The 17,960-nt window shown below is 36.6% G+C and overlaps 1 protein-coding gene across 4 annotated transcripts in view; it reads left to right on the top strand.

The window, feature by feature from the left end:
- Positions 1–17,960, top strand: part of UGP2 (UDP-glucose pyrophosphorylase 2) — an 86,410-nt gene that overhangs the window by 42,078 nt on the left and 26,372 nt on the right. For all 4 annotated transcript variants that reach the window (XM_072937649.1, XM_006201503.3, XM_072937651.1 and 1 more), the window contains 2 exons: positions 10,331–10,458; positions 11,278–11,385. In XM_072937649.1, coding sequence (XP_072793750.1) covers positions 10,331–10,458; positions 11,278–11,385 — 236 coding nt within the window. The remainder of the gene's footprint in view (positions 1–10,330; positions 10,459–11,277; positions 11,386–17,960) is intronic.

The raw sequence follows: 17,960 nt of genomic DNA, 5'->3' as shown, positions 1-17,960 counted from the left end.
GTCATCAGCAGCTGTGACTTTTGCCAGGTTTGTCAATAGGTGCCATTTGTGATTTTGCTTTTTAAAAGTTCTGAGCCACCGGGTACTCTCCCTGCATGATTTGAAATTTATAAATGGCACTGGGCCTATTGTCATCTTGCCAGCTAAAGATTGTTATATGCTTATACTATAATATTAGAGGAACTTTTTTTGGAGCTGTTTATCTAAATTATATAAAAATGTCCCTTAATATTCTTAAATTAAGATACTTATATTTCAAGAGAAGACATTTTAGTACCTTTGTGTCACTCAAAAAAGTATTAGAGGCCTGTCAACGTTTCTATTGGGATTCTTTTATTAAGACTTTTTAGTGATTCCTGTTTGGTAGATGGCAGCTCACCAGGAAGGATGAGCTGAGCTAATTATAACCGGCCGGGTCTCAGTTGAATACAGGGATGAGATGCATTCTGGGGCCTAGTTGTGGGGGTCAGGCCTAAGCCTGGTTCTTCTCAAGTCCTAAGACCAAATTTAACTTGTTGTTGATTATTTGAATGATTAGGATGTTTTCAGCCCAGGGGATTGTGGCATGGATTTGAGGCAGAACTAGAGGTAGCAAAGCAATGACTAATGCACACTCCTCATTTTTTAAAGATGTAGGTAGATTCATTATATTTCTAGAGAGGGATGTAGTTAAATTCAGAGTCACAATTATAAATGGAAAATTAAAAGAAATTCAATGTTGAACTGATGAAAACTTTGACTTTTCCAACATGGATCTTGTCATCTCTGTGGTTAAATTGTCTTTGTTCTTGTTAACTGGGTCTTTCTTCTAGTAAAATGGATGATTTTCATTTTTAGAAGCCTACTCAAGGAAAAAAAGAAATTGACAAGGGATGTTAGAGAAATAAGGAATATTAACTGGTACACTTCTCAAAAGTGCCATTCTAATATGATAAATTGAGAAACAACTTTAAAAGGAAATTAGATGTTAATTTTGGACAGTAGGTGTTTTCTTGTATTATCACCTCATAGAGACCATTCTGTGTATTTATTTTTCTTCATAGAAAATTGTAGTGACTTTATGAATTGTAGTGACTTTAATTAAAATAATGGGATACTTAATTTGTGTGAGGAACTTTAGTTAACCTAGTAATAAAAATGTTATGTAGTAATAAAAATATACTGTAGTTTTCTAGTTTCCACCAAGTTGAATTTGGTACTTTTTGTGGAAGTGCAGGTATTAGGAGTTCCCAGAAAGTCAAATATATCATTACTGAAAAGTTAATATAAACAAATATTTGAAAGTCAAACTAACTAACTCTGGGTTATCTGTAAAAATAAATAAGAGTTGACTGAATTAACTTTATGTAATATAATTCATTCTGATATCCAGAATTTATGCCAGTGAAGAAAATCCAGCAGTATTAGAATAAAATTGTGGGGGAGATCTTCTGAGGGTTTGGGATTTAGTGAATGAGGAGATACGATTCACTTACCACACTTTTGTTTGCTTGGGATCTCTTTAGAAGCAGAACTCTTTTAAAGACAGGTTTCCTTTTGACACAGACTAAGTTTTTTTTTTCTTCCCTAAACTATCATATTTGGAACGTGGTGTAATAGTGTTTGAATTGTGGACATCTTGGTCTTGGGTGATTTGATTGTCCAGGGCATGGTGACTTTTAATTGTCTTAGGTCTCTAGAATTCTAATGCCAGGCATGCATCTTTCTATTAACAACTTATTAAGTTGTCTAAAGAAAATTAAACTTTATGTGTTTTTTGATTGGGCTTATGTGTTGGAAAGGGGATAATACTCCATTTGCAAACTGTTTCCCAGTTCTCTTGACTGGTGGTGCAGGCATCTCCTTTAGTTTGTTGCAAAGTAATTGTCTGGGGCTCATATTTTTCCCCTGCCAACAGTCCCATTGTTTATTTCTTTCAGTCTTTGCCAAATGAAATTGATTGTGCCCCAAACCATTTTGACAATTAAGGATTGTTTTTGAGAACCATGGAGAAATTGGCTATGTTGTCTTAGTTAACTTAAATAAACGACAAAATGTTTTGTTTTCCAAGCCATTGCTAGATATTTGTTGGTTTTTCCTATGTAAACCAGGAGAGTTCCCAGTTTTTCTGTGACTTTTACTTAGATCTTTAAAATACCCCACTATTGATTGTATTCATGTATATGAAATAGTCACATTTTGCTTAGTCTACTTTTTAATTTGTTAATCACCAAATTGTAAGAAATACTATTCTAGGGACACTCACTTTAACAATAGTTCCACTTACTCTTTGGTTTGGCCACAAAGGTAATTTAAGTTTGTGTTTTCCTTTGGTTGCTGCCCTGGCAAAGAAAGGCTGATGTGATTTTTCGTTTATGTTATAACCCTGCATACAATTTTAAAACTTCCAAAGAGTGCAGGAAAACAGAAGAACAAAGTATTGTGGGTTCATTTATGCCAATGGTAAAATGCTTAGCCCTGGTAATAAAATATTTATAGAGTGCATAAAAGCTTTCTTCGATTTTTCATTGCCCAGAAAATAAACAATATAGAAGGAAAAGTTGTAGAGTGTAAGAGAATGCTTATCCTGATATGTAGTTTTCACCTCACATAATAACCTCACTTAATAGACATGTTTCAGTTTTGGCCAGTTTTCATTCCAATTTGGTGGCATACAGCTTGGAGGTGGTAAGCTGGGTAAATGCACTGTAACAGAGAAGGGGGAGAACTTCCTCCAGGAAGGAGAAGCAGGGCACCAGGCAGCAGGTTTGGATTCCTGCGTGGCACTGCCCTTGTGTCGCTAGGCAAGTCAGCATCTCTAGCCCCTGTTTCATCTCCAAGATAAGAGAATTGGACTCAGTGACCTTAAAGCCTTTCCAAGGGCAAAATTTTTACCTCAGTGCACATATATCAAATTACAGGGCAGGCCTGTCAAATCATGTTTTGGTCCTTGATGATGATTTTATGTTATATTCCTTTTCTCTACTCTCAAAAAATGGGTGTGATAGGCCCTTTGGCCTCTTTATTATCCATTAAACTTAATGCAGAATGATACTGTTTAACTAGTTGATACATCTCCTGAATGTTCTGTTTTCTAGAAGTAATATTTTCTGTTTGTTTTAATTTTAAGAGCTACTTTGTTGTATGAAAGCAAGGTTAGTCTTAATAATTAATGAGAAGTCTGGTTTATGTATAAATTCTAACAGTTAAAACATTTTTTATGCAAGCAACACATGATTAGCAAAAATATTTTTTTCTTTTCCATTATGGTTTATTACAGGATATTGAATATAGTTCCCTGTGCTATATGGTAGGACTTTGTTGTTTATTTTACATATAGTAGTTTGTATCTGCTGACCCCAAACTCCTAATTTAAAAATCTTGATTCTCAAGTAGCTCTGCATATTCAGTGCTGGAACAGTTCTCAGAAGTCTGGTACCTTTTTATTTTTGTTAATCAAAAATCATTTATTAAGCATTCATATGGCTATTTCCTGTGCAGGTGTTACAATGTTCATGGCTGAGTCATTTAAAAGTCTCTGTAAATGTAAACAGCCATACTATAGTTTACAATCTAAAATAATGAATAGTCAATATTGGCTTTAATACTGAAAGATCACATAAAATTGTATAAGAGCAACTAATTGATTTTTCTTTGATTGAATGACAGCAACTTTATTTTTCCATATTTTTCCTTAATTAAGCTAAATTTAAATATATACATTACCCAGTTTTGTTTCATCTCAAAAGTTAATGAAAACATTATGCTGACATTTATACAGGATAATATAAATTGAAAGGAAATTTAGAGGTCATTTTGCCCAGACTGCCTACCAGTTTGGAATTTCTTTGACCGCATCCCTGATACTTGACTGATTAATGAGCCTCTATTTAAGAAGCCTTAGAGACTTCAAGTACTGAAGACACAGTCCATAGTTTTCTTAGCCTTGCTTCTCCATGACCAGAAGTCATGGCTCTTGAACGCTTACTCTTTGACCTTATCAGATACTAACTCCACTAGACTGAACTCTACCTGCTTTATCTATACCCAGCGTGTAGCTGTGTCATTAACAGGCTCTTACTCATTGATGAAATAAACATTGCTTGAGTATCTGCTGTGTCTCAAGCTCTGTTTTGTGAACACATTGGGAATACAGGAATGAGCAAAATAGTCATGATATATTCTCGGGTATTGTTGGGTAAGATATACATTTCATAAATTTTAGAAAGTATTATGAAAGGAAGTTCCAAGGATCTACCATGTGAGCATGTAATGGGCAACCTTGTGTAGTTTAGAAAGATTTCTAGGAGACACATTTAAACTGAACTCTGACAATTGATGGATTAGTGGCCGGTCAAACCACTGCTATGAGAAGTTAAGTCTTGATCTCTAGTTTATTTACACATTATCAGTCGGGTACCTGTACTGTGCCAGGTGTTGAGATAGATGTCGGAAAAAGAAAGTTGAATAACATTATATGGCTGTGCCCTTAAATTGTTGCAGACAGACATCTAAGCAAAGAATTAAAGTTTTAGGGTGTTTGATATAGTACAGAGGCAGGAGTGATTAAACCTTCCATATAACAGATTTGTGATAGAAAGGAAGTCTTTGAATGTCTGTCACCTAGAACACTAGGAGTGCCACCCCCACAATAGCAGGTGCTATTCAATCTCGAATTTGAGCGTTTGGAGGCTAAGGTATTGAATGATTCTCATGATTTTGGAATTCACAACTGGGCCATTAATTTCTATTTTCTTCTCATTTCTGCCTGCCTTTCTCTAAAAGTGTTGGATGACACTTGAGATAATACGTTTTGGAATAATCTTATTAGTTAGGATGCTTTTAATTTCATGGAGCAGAAAAATACTGGCTCAGTTAGCTTAAAAACTGAGGGACTTGTATCACATGATTCTTGAAGTAAGATATTCCAGGGTTGATTAATTCAGTACAAAGACTGCATCAGCCTTTTCTTCCTTCTGCTCTGCTCTCTTAAGCATATATGCCTTATTCTTGGGTCAGCTTCCTTCAAGGTCACCAGATGGCAGAAGAAACTGAAGGTGAGGGGTGGACACATACTCATTATATTCCAGGGAAAAGGTACTATTTCTTCTCATGTGTCTCTTTTCAGTGACAAACGCCTTTCTCCAAAGTCCTTTGGCAAACTATACCCTTGTTGCTCACTGGTAGAATCTATTATGTTTCCCATTTAAACCAATCCCTGGGAAGGCTTAGGCTAATCTGGGCCTGATACCATCTCTGAAGCACATGTGCTTGGGTGGAGAATAGGTGACAGAATAGCGTAGGGGTTGGAAGAAGAATGATGTGTGTGGCTGCTACTAACATGTACAGACAAATGGAGTATAATCTATATCAGAGCTACTCAAGGCAATACTAGAAGCATTCACTTATAAGAAATGCATATTCTTCTCACTTCGGACCCACTGAGTCAGAATCTCTAGGAGCTGCCTAGGAATCTGAGTTTTAAACAAGCCCTCGAGGAGATTTGTATGCATATTAAGTTTTAGAAACACTTTTGAAAAGTCACAAGTAGAGTAGGAACTTGCCGCCTTCAGGCATTCTGCTTTAGCACTTTCATGAGCTTTGGCTACTCAAGAAGTGCTTAAGCTTGGTTTTTAAGATGTGCCTGGCTAAGGAATTTGTATTTGCTTCCCATCAAACGAGGAAGAGAAGAAATATGATTGGAGTTGCAGTTTAGGGGAACCAGTCCATTCTGCTTGGTACCACCAGGTAGAGTGAGAGGTGGGCCAACTAGTTAGAAAGCTGTTGTCGTCATGACCAGGAGAGTGAAAATGAGAGGGAAATTAAGGTAGCAGCAGTGGTAATGGAAAGCAATGAATGTAATGGCGATTCAGTTAAGAGGTTTGGTGTTGGAGTGGATGTAATGTGAGGGCAAAGGAGGGAAGAGCCAACTGTGACTGAGATTTCTAGGTCACCTAGGAGTGACTAGGAGAATGTTAATACTGTGGGGGGTGGGAAAGGGAGGAGCAGGCAGCAAGATGAATTTAGTTTAGATGGTGAGTTTTGTTTTGGGCATGTCGAGTTTGAAGTACCCAGCTAGGTACCCATGTGCAAAAGGTCTAGAAGGTGGTAGGGAATATGAGCCTGGTGCTCAGGAAAAAAGATCAGGATGAGAGACACACATTTGGGAGTTACCAGTAAGGAGACTGATAAGGGAATAATTGAGGGGGGAAATGGTCTGGGGACAGAATCTTAGGAATCCAAAGAGTAGGAGAAGAATGGAGTATTCTGTTATGGAAACTGAGGCATGGTTAGACATAGGGTAATACTGGGTCATTGAATACAAAGAAGAGCTTTTCTAAAAAAAAAAGGAGGACTGTTCACAAATAACTGAGTTTAAAGGACTGCAGTAAGAGCCCAGGAGAGGCTGGTTAGTCTTAGTTTGTCATAAATCTGGTCAGCATATGTCCTCAGCTTTATTCATGGTTATTTCCAGTTGCTGCTATGCTCTTGGAGTTTTATACTTAATTGGGTCACAAGTCATTTCCTGGTTTAAGATTAAGTGAGATCTCCAATCCTTTGACTTCGGTTACCTGTCAGTTTGGGTTTCCAAGGAAGGTTGAGACTGATGAGATTTCATGAGTGGTGGGAGGCGGCCTGGGGGGACTCCCCCCAGATTTGCTGCGCTCGGTGTTCTCTCTGGCCTACACATCGTGAGGCTGGCTTTCTACTCTGGAATGTTGTTTTATTTGTGCCAGTGTCAGGGTGTCAGGAAGGGTGTTATGTATACTTCTCAGTTGCTAAAAAGGATAAAATGAAATACCCTGAATTAAGAAATGAAAGCAGTCACTTGTTAGATTGAATGTCTCCTACTTCCTGATTCTATTGTTTTCTTCCTCCTCTCCTCCATTCTCCCCTTTTTTGGCTCCAGTTGGATAGGGGAAATTCCATGATGTTGAAATTTTATTTCTTGTGACTAGGAAGGAGTTAAGAAGTTGGCGTAGGGGAAAAAACTTCTTAAAAAAAAACAAAAGCTACTGCCTGTTCTATCCCAAATTGACTAAATTGTAATTAAATCAACTAAGACAATTCTAATAAACCCAGTTTTATGTGTGGTAGGGAGTTTTCTGTCTGTTCCATTGGGCATAAGAATACATTCTGATGAGAATGCTTTTGTGCCAAAGATTAAAGAGAGCCAGATAGGAGGCAGAAATGAGCAGGATATTTCTACCTCACTGAGGTGGAATTGGACTCAGAATAAATTGGCTTTGCTTCCAGCATTAGCCTGCTTCTGTGACCTTGGGTAGGTCATTTAACTTTTCAGCCTCAGTTTCTTCATCTGTAAAATGTTGAGGGTAGATGAAATGCTCCCTCTCATCTCGAAAAATGTTTTGATTTATGACTGAGGTAATGAAATGTTTGATTCCTAAAACACTGTGTAAATTAGAGGGGAATCAATTCTCTATTGCTAGGAAATGAGGAGGGACAGACCATCTTAGGAGGTTAGAAATCTTGCCTTATTCAATGGATTCTTTAATTGACCTTCCATTAGAAACACAGCTGCCATTGCCAGAAGTGTAACTTGAGAACATTAAGTCCGAGAAAGCTTCTAAGTTCTGTACTTCTTTTCCTATCAGAAATTCCAGACTTTTCTTAAAAAATTCAGGATGGATAAAGAAGGTCACTGTAAAGGGAAATGGTTTCTAGCACTGTGCTTTCTAGTCTCTGCAGGTGCTTAAGATAGACTCTTTTCTTGATTAAGCATACTTCGTTATTCTTGAAAATTCTTTATTCCTTAAAAACCCTTCCTTATTCTTTAATCACTTAAAATCAGAACTTCACAGTAGCACTTTGCCCAGGGGAAGTGGAAGGAACCAGCAATGGAAAGGATGGAAGAAGCTTGTTGGAAGGAACGTTCTTTTGTTGTAAAAGCTGTTCAATTTGTAGAGGGATAGAAGGAATACAGATTGAATGAGAGGAATAAAGTTTAGGAATATTGTCACAACTTCAGTCTGAATCTGTGTCTGAGTTCTTTTTGAATTTGTGTTTGAAGGTTAGACCTGCCGCAGCTGGCAAAGATCTCATGTAGTACTAAATGTGAATCTTTTAGGCAGTCTTTCTTTGCTTGTCTTCGTAGAGAGGTTAGTGACATGGGCTCTGTGCATTTTGACCTTAAATTGTACATTGATAGGCTGTTGTTCTGCAGAGGGAGTCTGAAGATTGGACTTTTTTTGGACTGTTCTCATGTCTCAGACAGTTACTGTAGTTATTCTGAAACTTTGTAGTTTCATTTAGTTTTATCTCACTTTTGGTATTTGCCCAGAATATAAGTTCATCACTGTTTTGTAGGAATGTGACCGTGCATGCTGGCCTTAAGGATCTAACTTCAACAACAAAGCAGCAAATCTTACAGATCTTTTTGATTCTAAGAAAAAATTTATTTTAAAGTCATTATATAGTTTTTTCTTGATGTATTTTTATCCATCCGTGTCACAGAGAATCAAACAATTCATGTGTTCGAGGTTTGAGTTAGTATATTTTTCTGCCAGATTACTTCCTAAACATTAATATGGGAATTGGCTTAAAGATCGGGGGAGAGTTATCACAGTTATACATGGGGTGACAGGGTGTGGGACTTAACCTGTGACAAATTTTAAATTAAAGCTGTTAGCCAAGGGATGGCATGTATGTTTGATGTCTAGTTTAAAATGTTCTGTAGGAATTTTTAATTACCTGTTACAGTTACGCCAACATGCTCATCCATTGTCATCATTTTTCACAGATTATAATCAAATTGCTACTTACTAGTTGAAACTATATCTTCAGGTTGTTTATGGAACATGAACATAAGTGTTTCTTTTGTTTCTTAGCTCACAAAGAAGTTATTTATGAACCACAGTTTGGGTCATTTTGGTAGTTTTACTGGAATCCATAAACTTTGCCTTTAAAAAGAGCACAGTTAGAAAACTATTTTAGGTTTAGATTAGATTGTGTGCTTTCACCAAATTCTCTTTTTTCCTGTTGGATTTCAATATGATGGAAACTATAAATTTTTTTTTGAAGAGCTATGTTAAATGTCTCATTTGTTAGCATTTTTAGATGTTTGGAAGAGTCTGTCTACATTAAATAAATTGCCTCAGGAGTTATATATTTACCAATTTTTAAAGTAATTGACTCATTTCTGCCCTCAGAAACATCTTAAAAATATTGATTATAACTTTTAATTCTGTCTTTGTTTCCTTCTACCCATAACAATGAAGACAACAAATGAAGGAATTTATGATATAAGGGAGTGTTTCTAGCTATATTGAAATATGATTTTGCTAAATTAACCAACATTTGTAGAACTAATTACCTATCAAATGAAATGTTTGAACATAAGCTTCAAAAATACATTTATAAAATTGAGTTATGTATTGAAGATAAGGGAGGGTGAACAATAATCTGATTGTTCTTTATTTTATAAGAAGGAGACAGGGTAATTGCTGCCTAGATGACAAAGTGTGTTAAAACAACCTGTGTTGGCGTTTCCCCCCCAAGGTACTTGGGCCTGGGATGCTTTATTTTTCTGTATGTTTCTATTTTTGTTTCCACCTAACAGACATTTCTGTCACTTTTAGTGAGGTTTATCTGTCACAGAGGTGCCCAACTGTGCCAGAAGTCCTGATAGTCTTGTCCAACACAGATAAGCATTGAAAAGTCTTGGCTGAAATTGGGGACCAGAAGCAGGGAGATGACGCTGTGCTCTTTTCCTTAAAATGAAAATGCAAAGTGCCTGGAAAGTAGACGCACTTTGGAACTGCCACTGTCTCTCAAGGGGTTCTTCTTTCGTGAGGAATATGAACTGGTGTGGCTCCTTTTCTAAAATGGAAAGAATTCCTTAATTTTTTTGTCTGGCCTGGAGGAGAGAGGAGTCTTCTGCTTCAGTTGCCAAATCCCTTCAGTTTTCTTATGACGCAGCAGTTCCATAAGGGCATATACCGTGAAACATGCCCTTATTAACAGTATTCCAATTGTTCTCTTTTTTTCCCCAGCTTTGATGTCTAGGAGGGAAACATTAGTAGAGATGGAACTATATGCTCAAATGAAGATTAATCCTTTTACTTCCACCCACCCCCATCTCCCCCCAGTGTTTGGTATTGTAATAATATACTAGTAAAGCATATAGATGTAGCAGACAGTCAGATTTGAGCCTATTTGATTATCTGGTCCCAGCTAGTTGAGACTGCTGAAATCCTGCTGCAGGATGATGGGACCAGAGGACAGAGCCTTTTCATTTGCTGGCACACCAGAAATAAATCGGTTGTGGCTTACCAGCTGTTTGAATGGCTGTCTGAGTTTTCAGTTTGTGGTTTTGTATTTTTGTTTTAAGATCTTAGCAAAGCAATGTCTCAAGATGGCGCTTCTCAGTTCCAAGAAGTCATTCGACAAGAGTTAGAATTATCTGTGAAAAAGGAACTGGAAAAGATACTCACCACAGCACCATCACATGAGTTTGAGGTAAGGACCATACACTATTTTTTGCTTTCATACATCTACATGCCAAGTTGTTATTGCTGCTACTGATCATCCGGCCTGAAATAGCATAAGGTGTAATGATACATTTTAAAAATTAGAATTGCTTAATAATTAAGCATTTTCAACATTTGCCCACTATAAAACCATTGTCCTTTTTTTTTTTATTCTAGAAGTTTCTAAAGTCTAAAAGAATCAGAACAAAATTACAATTTATTCTGTTTTGACTTCACTGGGTGGAGAAATGGATACAAGTGTTCAGTTAAAATTGTGAGAAGTTAATTTATCAGCCTTATATTCTACATGCCTTTTCCAAAGAGCAAATTCGAATAGAACTGTCTGTGCTACTCTGATAGAGGCTTCCCAGAATACGTAGATGTTTACTTTTCTACTTGTAAATCAGTAGATTATCCTTTTCATTTTCAAATTTTAATATGTACTCAGTGTATTGAGGTTAGCTGTTTTTTGTTTCTTTTTGTTTTTTTGGTGAAGATTAATTTTCAGTTAAAAGGAGGAGAGAAATACATTGTTGAGTGAATGTAGAGAACCAGTTGGAATTCCCATGGACCAGATGGTGTTCAGATTATGTGATGCTGGTGGGAGATGGGGAGATTGTTTGTATTCCTTTAAGTATGGTCCCTATTAGCTTTTCTTCCTCTTTAGTTTTAAATTGGGGTATAAAATTCTCTGTTCTACTCGATATTCTAAAGATATAAGAATTTCACTGAAAGATATTTTAAATGTATGTGTATTTTTAAAAAATCAAATATTAAGCAGTTATAACAATGACTTCTGTTCTCACAGCACACTAAAAAAGACCTTGATGGATTTCGGAAGCTATTTCATAGATTTTTGCAAGAAAAGGGACCTTCTGTGGATTGGGGGAAAATCCAAAGACCTCCAGAAGATTCAGTAAGTTTTGGATAAAATGTGGGAAATTTTAAGGTCATATTGGACACTGTTTTAGCTTTGCGGGTAGGGTACTGTAGGGTGCCTGTTAGGAACCATCACTCCAGACATTGAAACTACAGAATTGGCCATCTACTGCTTTCCCTTCTGTTAGGCCCATCGATCCAGTCCTGCAGAGGACTTATGGAAGTCTAATCTCCCTGTAACACTACCTCATAACTTAACTTCCTTGAATGTGAGACAGTTCTTTTGCTCAGACGCAGGCAAGAGCTTCGTTATGTTCTGTTCTTCCTTTTTATCTCTAAACTGTCTGATTTCTCATTGCCTGTAGGGTCATGTACAGACATTGTCAGCTACTTAAAGCTCTCTCTATGCTTTCTGCCCATCTTTATAGCCGTATTTCTCTTGTCTGCCTTACTTGACCCATCCTAGCATTCCCTTCACACACATGGTATTTCCCTGCTTTTAGACTTCTGTGTATATTGTTTCCTTGGAATGCCATGATCTCGTCACCTGTCAAAATCCTGCTCATTCTTTGAGGCTTAGTCCAAATGCCTCCATCTCTGGCATTAACCCCTGGCAGAGTGCTGCACTGAAGAGTAGTACAGTAGCATCAGAGGTTCCTATCGTAGCTCTACTGATTTTGAGCTTTGTGTAAAATGAGAAAAACACCAAGTGCTTTTTGCACTCACAGGGTTGTTATGAGACTCTATTCAGAAACACGGAGACACATTAAACTGTGAAACATTTTGCAGATGTTTATGGTTATTTCTATCCTGATGTGGTACTTAGCCAGCCTGATTAGTAGTAGTTGTTTGTTCGTAGTAGTTGTTTGTATTCATGCACTGTCTTCTACTAGTCTTTGAGGCCAGGAGAACATTTGTCCTGAGTTGAATGATTGATCTAAGTGAAGTGATTATTTCAGGGACAGGTTTTGTTAACACACTGACCTTTCTTACCTTTCCTGTCAGCAGTTTTGATCTCTGTTGCTTGTAGCACTTTTCACTACAGGTGGAAAAGACTCGATAGAGTGGAATAGATAGTTTATCTCTTATGTATCTATAATCTTAGATAATCTAATATTAGTTTGAAAACAGGAGTGTTTTGAGCAGGAGTTTGGCAAGCTACTGCCTAAAAGCTACAGCACTGCTTTTGTTTGTAAAGTCTTACTGGAATGTAACTGCATGCATTCATTTATACACTGTCTCTGGTGGCTTAAGCTGATGGAGTCCCTCATACTTTTTTCTGATAAAAACGTCTTAGTTTCTGATGAGGAATACTTTTATTCCTATATGTGAAAAATGTCTTTCAGCTCTTAAACTTTCAAAAATTATAAATTACATGTTCATGGTAAAAAAGAAAATTATCAAGCAAAAAAAAAATCCTACCTAAGCATTCACTTTGAAGTGTTGAACTTAAAATTCATCTTGTCTATAATGCTTGTCAATTGCAGTGTGCATTTTTTTAGGGTCTTCTATTTTAGTCTTTGATTTCCTTGGCCCTAGTGAATGTATTGTGATTTATTTTTCTGTTTTTAAATGGTACGGTTAATAATATTTTCTCCTGAAAAATTAATAGGAGAAATCTTCTGGAGTGGTATGTAATTTAAAAAAGGAACTAGTTGTAAATTCAGTCAGATTAAAAAAATAATGTTTAGGAGCAGGCCGAAAACTATAATAAAAAATTTAGGTGTTGTGTATTACCCCACTTTAAATACTTAATAATGTTGGCTAGGAATTTATTCCTAGTTGAAATAACCTCACTCTTCTAATTAATAACAGACCTGGGTATAAAGGTATGATTTTCTTCTTAATTCTTGCAGACATACGAATTTTTTTTCTCCTAGCAAACTTAACCTTTTGATGATAGAGCCTACCTTGAAGGAAGGCACACAGATTTGTTACTTTCAATATATTTTAAGATTCAAGAATTTACTTTGCCAAAGGAGAAATCTGCCTTTGTGTGTTTTGAGAGAAGATTATGATATATATATGGTAGGATTTCTTGGAGTGGGGATTGGAGAGTAGGAAAGGAAGGGAGTAGAGGAATCAGAACTACTGTGGATTTTTCCAATTCAGCACCACCATTTCCAACAAGGTCCTGACAAATCCCCTGATAGTTACTGATAGGAATGCTGAATTGATACAGGAAAAAAAAAAAAAGAATACAAATAGAAAATGAAATTCTATATATAATTGATTTGATGAAGTATTTTTCTGTTTATAAAAGTATGTCATCATTAAAATATGTTTCTATTTTGAAGCCTAGGTTTTGAGCATCTTTTAAAAAATGTGTTTATAATCCCGTGTGCCCCTAATGTTGAAGGTTTTGAAATGCAGAGTGCAGAGGCAAAAATAAGTTTGCTCTTTTAACCACGGGTTTCTTGAGGGCACAGATGTGTCTTATATTCTGTATGTTAACAGTTTTTGTAAATAGTTCTGAGACTACAAATCATGATTAGTGTTAATTCACCTTTCTTCCCTTATATTCCTCCAGCTCCCTCCCTCCCCACCCTCCCCCTCTGCACCCACAGGTTATAGAGGTCTCTAGTTATAGAGATTATATAGAGATCAGTTTTCCTTTCAAAACACAACATTCTTCAGTAAACGTAGGTTTTTATTTTTTAAATGCAGGTAATAGAAAAATTTCTGTTAAGAGAATAAAGAGAGGGAATAGTCATTTAGAGTGACATTTCTCAAGTGAACCTTGCATCAAAGGTGTGCACATTGTCATAACAAAGAATCTATATTTTTGTGTAAGAGTTGGCCACCTTGTTTTCTAAATAAAGTTTTATCAGAACATATATTCATTTACATATTGTCTACAGCTGTTGAATAGTTGCAAGCAAGACCATGTGGCCTAAAAACCCCAACATAGTTCCTTTCTGGCCCTTTTCGGAAAAAGTTTATTGACCCCATTTTAGTGTATTTATTTTCAGATGATCTTCAGTAGTTTTCTTGACTTCTTTGGTCCTCAGAATACTGATCTCAAAAGACTTTTTCAATTCAGATGATTACTTTTCAGGTAAAACTGCTTTTTCATAACTACTAGATTGGAGGATATACGCCTAAATAGACACTGAAATTTTGTGTTATCAAGTTTGATTACACTTGCCTACTGTGTTGCATACTTCTTTTAGCTCTGTCAGTGTGTGTATGTATATATGCTTTGTTTATTTATTGAAGTATAATTAACATATAATATTATTTAGTTTCAGGTATACAACATAGTGATTTGACATTTGTATATATTACTAAATGATCACAGCAGGTCTAGTTATTATCTATCACCACACAAAGTTAATACTATATTATTGACTGTATTCCCCGTGCTTTACTTTACATCCCCATGTTTTACTTTACATCCCCATGTTTTACTTTACATCCCCATGAGTTATTTATTTTATAACTGGAAATTTGTACTTCTTGATCCTCTTCACCCATTTTGCTCCCCTCTCCCCTCTGGCCACCACCAGTCTGTTCTCTGTCACATGTGTTTTTTGAAAAGCCCATTGAGTCCTTAGCTTATTGAATTATGGCTAAAAAGAAGAACCCACTTTATGGAGTTATGCTATACTTTACCCCAATTTTATGACTATTAATTAAGTGAATGTTATAATCAAGGTTGCTTTGGTATCTAACTACGTAAATAAAAGAAAATTGTTTAAAAATATACTAAGGATAATGTTTTAGACTAGCAGTGAGGGACCAGTCAGCATGTACAGCTTCATTTGAGCACTTCCTTGTTTTCCAGAGAGGCCATAAGAGTGTTATTCCTGGTCAAGTTTAATGTTTGAGCTTATGTATTGAGGATGGAGAGGAATGGGAAACAGAAGAGGTGAGAAGGTACAGAGCCTACTCAAGAAGATTTTGGGGCTGACAGGTTCTTTTGAATCCTAACTTAAAACCTGTTATCATCTGGCTGGCCATGACCTCTAGTGATGCTAAAGTACATTATTGTGTATGTGAAAAATGTTCTCTAAATAAGATTTTTTTTTTATTTAGATAGGAACACAAGGTCCCTGGTTGATTTATGATTGTCATTGTTCTTGTTTTAAAGTCCTCGAAAGGGTGAAGGTGTATTTGTGAATGGGGAAGAGTTATATAGGATCAACTCTGTTTTGTTTGTTTAATCTAGGTAGAGAAATGGCATGAGGAATATCACATCGGTGGGTATTTAGCTCAACAGACTTTTTCATTTTGCTTTATAGAATAACTGAGAGCTTTTCTTACTCTTACTTTATCAGTGTGAAAACATTAAAATGTGTCTCTTTAAATGATATGGCATTCTGAGGAAGTTGTGTGCAGAGTGAAAATACACAGGTTTTCATATGTTTGTTTTTTGGAAGGTGAATCATAGTATATTGTGCAGCTAACACTGCACATTGTTTTGAAAGACTTACTGGAGGCAAGGATCTGACATGATGTGAAGATTTCCCAACTGTAGTCAGCAGCTAATGGCAAAACCATTAGAGACTTGTTTTGTGTGTGTGTGAAGATAACATGAGATCCCGAATGTAAAAGTGTTTCACAAAAAGAAAATTAGTACTGGCATTTAAGGAAATGGTCCTGGGGACATGGGGTGGATACCAAAAAGTCTCATCTTTTCCATGACATAAAATTTTAGAATGTTAATATATAGAATTACCAATGTAAGCAAATATACTAATACTAATTTAGCAAATACTGCCAAAGCTCTAATTCTCTACCTTTTGATTTTGTGATGAATTAGAGTCTTTAATTTCCGCCCTCCCCCGACTACCTGCCTCCACATACCTTTATATACAGGAACCTTATTTCAGGAAGGGAATGTGACTAAGGAAGCTGACCACAGGCCTGTGAGTCTTAATTCCATTCTGGTTACTTATTTATTATTTCACTTGAGAAATAGTAATGGTAAGTATGTGGCCACTTTAATGTCAATCCCATGATTGACTTTGAGAGACTCCAGGTAATAGTGTTGGACCAGGGTCTGTAACCACTGCCCCTGTGTCTAGAATAGGGGACAGTTCAGTCCCAAAGAATCAAGTTCCTTGGGGAAAACCGTAGTACAGGGTATAGGTAATAGTACCACTTTTTTGAGCATCACCCTTTCTTCCTCCCCAACTCCCAGCGTACATCTTTTTGGATCTTGGCTTAAATGTTGTAGGGCCCAGTACAGATCATTTTAGTGTTAAACTCTCCAAGTGTATCTTTTATGTAGGCATTTTGTGTCTTATAATCAGATGAGAAAAATACATCTCAAGGGTCTCCTATCCCACATCTTCATCTGTGGTACAACTGTGAGGGAATTTCCATTATCTTTTTTTAGTATAGGACAGCTCTGAACCTACAAGACTGACACTAGGAGAATTTTTATAAAAAAACAGGATGGGTACCCATGCTTACCTAGAATGCTTTCTGCCTTGTAATTCCTTGGGGAATTATTTTACTAGTTCCTTCTCCTTATTCTAGATCAGATGTGGACAACTGACTCTCTGCTTGTCCCATTGTATAGCCAAGATGAGACTGGAATATTCACATCAGGCATCTCAACCCAAAAAGTCTCTACAGAGATTGTGGCCCTAGATAGATTTCTTTTATTTATAGGTGAAACTGTGTATAAATGGATATTTTTTGGAGTAGATTCCCTGGCTTTCATCAGATTCTCAAAGGAGTTCATGACCCTGTCAATGTTAAGAAGTACTATTTTGGAATCTTATTCAAGAAACATTTATTGGGTGCCTCCTCTCTGCCAGGCACTAGCTGGATGGGGCTGCAAAAATTAAGTCTTGCCCCCTCTTCAGCATTTTGGCCTTGAGTTTGTAGAGGAGCCGGATCCAGCAACAGCTGCCTATGAACAGTGTGATAAGCAGTCCACTGGGTGCTGTGGAAGCATCTAACTGGCAAGAGGGCTCAGGAAAGACTTCCTGGCATTGAGGTAGACTCTTGGGGTAACCCTGAGGCAAGATGGGGGGGGAGTCAAAGAGAGAAAGTCTTTGAGAATGGTAGGAGTCTAGAAATAAGAGGCTTATAGCATGTAGCTTGTTCTCTGGTTGTGGAGCGTATGGTGGTGTGTCTGCTTCTCTGTGTCTAGAGCCAGAAGAATGGCCCTGACAGAGGCAGACGCTGAGTCTCTGTCTGCCCTTGCAGCTCCTGTAACATTGGGCTATGCTGGAGAAAGGTCAGAAACTACCATTTCCATTTAAGAGGGACACTAATGGTGGAAGATGGGAACAGAATTTAAAATCTGTACTTCATTGTATACCTCAAACAGTTTGTCTAGATTTTTCAACCCTAAAAAAATCAACCCAAAATTTAAAGATGTTTATTCTACTGAAAAAAAAATTAATTCTTGTTTCTTTAATTGTGATAAAAAAACTTTATAAGGTTAATCAGTGTTTTACCAATTAATAGTTTTTATTTTTGTAATGTTAGGTTGATTGAGGTGTAATTTACATGTCATAAAATTTACTCTTTTTAGTGTACAGTTTTGAGTTTGCAAGTGCATATAGTCATGAAACTACTATCACAATCAAGATATAGAACTTTTCCATTATCCCCAGCAGCTTCCTTGTGCAACTTTAAAATATGCTACCT

This window comes from Vicugna pacos, chromosome 15, assembly GCF_048564905.1.
Source record: "Vicugna pacos chromosome 15, VicPac4, whole genome shotgun sequence".
In the NCBI taxonomy this organism is placed as follows: Eukaryota; Metazoa; Chordata; class Mammalia; order Artiodactyla; family Camelidae; genus Vicugna; species Vicugna pacos.
Note: the sequence above shows the minus strand (reverse complement) of the source record. Positions and strands in the feature narration are given on the sequence as shown.